At 47.4% G+C, this 2,854-nt stretch overlaps 1 protein-coding gene across 1 annotated transcript in view; it reads left to right on the top strand.

The window, feature by feature from the left end:
- Window positions 1-79: 79 nt before the first annotated feature.
- The window catches only part of PHLPP1 (PH domain and leucine rich repeat protein phosphatase 1), a gene marked incomplete at its 5' end in the record, with an annotated part of 364,409 nt that continues 361,634 nt past the window's right edge, over window positions 80-2,854 (top strand). Inside the window, one exon of the mRNA XM_007935540.1 lies at window positions 80-302. Coding sequence (XP_007933731.1) covers window positions 80-302 — 223 coding nt within the window. The remainder of the gene's footprint in view (window positions 303-2,854) is intronic.

Below are 2,854 nucleotides of genomic sequence, written 5' to 3'. Positions count from 1 at the left end.
CCGCCGCTCCCCGGAGCCCGGGCCGGAGCCCCGCGCTCTGCCTCGGTCCCCGACGGCCTCCCCGCAGCCGCCGCAGCCCAGGGCCCCGCGGGGCGGCGACGGGTCTCGGGAGGAGAAGGCGACCCCGCCTCCCACCCTGTACGTGCAGCTCCACGGAGAGACCACCCGGCGGCTGGAGGCGGACGAGAAGCCGCTGCAGATCCAAAATGACTACCTCTTCCAGCTGGGCTTCGGGGAGTTGTGGAGGGTGCAGGAGGAAGGCATGGACGCGGAGATCGGCTGCCTCATCCGCTTCTATGCAGGTACGGGGCCCCTTGCGCGTGGACGTGTGCGGTGTAAACACCGACGGGGACCGGGGGACGCGCAGGCCCTGGAGGCTTTGTTGTCACTTCTTTATAGCGTCCTCGTGCGAGCCGTGTGATTCGAAGTTGAGAGCCATTTTTAAATCCGGCAGTTTGAGTTAACCTGAGGCTCCGAGCTTGGAAAAGTATGTGCAGGAGATGGCGGTGGCAGGTCACCAGGAAGTGCAGGGAGAGTCCTGAAAGAGGCAGCAACACTTTCAGTGATAAAGGTGCTTCCTTGAGGCCCTCGTGGGCTTGGGGGGCTTTCAGGGACTGGCAGGAAGCAGACGTGCCCTAGAACACCCTCCACGCGTCGGCCTGTTGGCAGTTTGTCCTCTCGCTCTGAGTAGCCAGTACCATCAGCTGGGCATTGTCAACTGATGGCCTCGTTTATCCCTCTGCGGCGCTGGTTGGCCCACCGAGCTCTCAGAGTTTGGTGATACTTCAGAACCCTATCTTAGTTTGGCTTTGTGTCAGTTTCCTCTGCAGATTTTATTCTTGCCTCAAAAAATAATTATATCTGTTTCTTTCTCCCAGTTTTTCTTCCAGACCTAGTCAGAACTGACCGTTGCATAGCGCTTGTTACAAGAATGTGATCTGAAACCCTTCCCAGCAGTCAAAGTCTTGACCAGGGGTGGCCACTGTAATATTTCTCTTTGGCTGAAGCCTTAGGTAGCACTCAGGGAGCTAGCTATCCTGGTTTTTAAGTTGAGCATTGTGGGTTGCTTCCTTTCCTTTCTTTGAGTTGAAGAACTGAACTCTTCATGATAAGGACTTTTATTTAAAATCAAGTTAACGCGAAACCCACTGCCACCGAGTCCTTTCCAACTCGTAGTGATGGGGTAGAACTGCCCCTTTGGGTTTCCAAGGCTGGAAATCTTTAGGGAAGCATATAGCCACATCTTTCTCCTGCGTAGTGGCTGGTGGGTTCGAACTGCCAACCTTTGGTTAGCAGCTGAATGCAGTGCTTCCTCCACTGCGCTGCCAGAGCGCCTTCAAGTTAGCACATCAGAATCAAATCAGGAGAGTTAAACCTCTCCCACAAGGAGAAAATGACCCTCCTTGGGACTCCCTGTGGCTATAGCCCTGCTTTCAGATTTAGTACATTCTTTTTTTTGGGGGGGGTATCCAACTCCACCCTTGTACTATTTCAGTCTGTCTGAATGAAGAGTCTTTTATGCCCATGCAGAAATAGGTAAGGCAAGGTGTATTCCTGGTGGGATGAGCATTTGAGTTTCATTGATGTTGGTCTGAAATTCATCAGTGGATTTCTGACAGATTTTTGCCTGGTGAAGAAAATCAGATCATAATACAATAGCATTTGCAGTGTCTGAGTGTAATCTCGCAGCTGGATGGCACGGCCTTTGAAGTTTATGACCCAGAAAAGATGATTTTTCAAGTAGGAGCAACAGCTATATGTAGTGTGTGTAATTTGTAAAATATTGCTACTTTTATAGAAGCATTACATTGTACTCACACACGGAAAAAGAATGTTGACATGAAAATGACAAATGCCCTTCCATCCAACAGTTAAATTTGAATAAAACGGGATGTTTTAAATAAACAGTGTTTGGACATAATCAGTATAGAAAGAGATCTGCAAGTTTTGTTCCTGATTAGATAATGTTTGTTGATCCTGACAAATAACATAGCTGTGGGAAAGGTTTAGGGTGTTACAGTCATGAAACTTAGGTCTTTGATTCCCGTTGGTTATCTCTTTCAGAGTGTCTAAAGTATTCTAAGTGGATGATAATGCAGCTTTTTTGTTTCTTGACTTAATCTCAATTTAAGAATGCTAAGTGCACTTTCTGCTTAAATCTTGACTGACTGATAGTCATTTTAATCTTTTTGTTTTGCTCTTTATGAAAAGCAGTAATGATTACCTCATTCTGAACCCATCTGCTTTCCTGCCATATCACACGCATGTAAATATATGTCTCTCTGTGTCTATGTGTGTAAAAATACCTAATAAAACAGGATGTCACACATAGCATCCGACCTATTTTGAACACAGAAGCCAGTGTACTAATGTCATAGAGGGAATCTGGCGGATTGTTAGAAAGATGTCTAATTGCCTCTTCTGTTTTTCATACAAGCTGAGCTTCCTTAAACTAAATTTATAAAATTAATGTGTCAAACCTCTCTGTATTAATATTCATTTGAGAACACCACGCAGCGTATGGCGAGTGCACTGGAACTTTTACAGGGAGGTTCCATTGTGGAACAAAAAGGCCTTGTGGTCAGGGGGTCTCACCTCTGTGAGAGTGTTGTCAGGACTATGTGTGTGAAGGTTGCACCAGGCTGGAGAACCCAGGAAATGCCCCTGTGCTCCAGTGCAGTGTCCGGCCCCACCAGGAAAGTGTGCATTTTGGTTGTCATTGCTTTCCTGTGGAAGAACCAAAAAAAAAAAAAAAAAAAAAGCTCACTGCGTGGGGTCGATGCCACTCATAGCGACCCCTCCTTGGGTTTCCAAGGCGATATCACCGTGGATGACTCTCTGTAAGAGTGTGAGA

The sequence above is a fragment of the Orycteropus afer genome, unplaced genomic scaffold, assembly GCF_000298275.1.
Source record: "Orycteropus afer afer isolate SDZICR_OR568_19922 unplaced genomic scaffold, OryAfe1.0 scaffold00029, whole genome shotgun sequence".
Lineage (NCBI taxonomy): Eukaryota > Metazoa > Chordata > Mammalia > Tubulidentata > Orycteropodidae > Orycteropus > Orycteropus afer.
The sequence above is the reverse complement of the archived record's forward strand: the minus strand, read 5'-3'. Positions and strand labels throughout refer to the sequence as shown.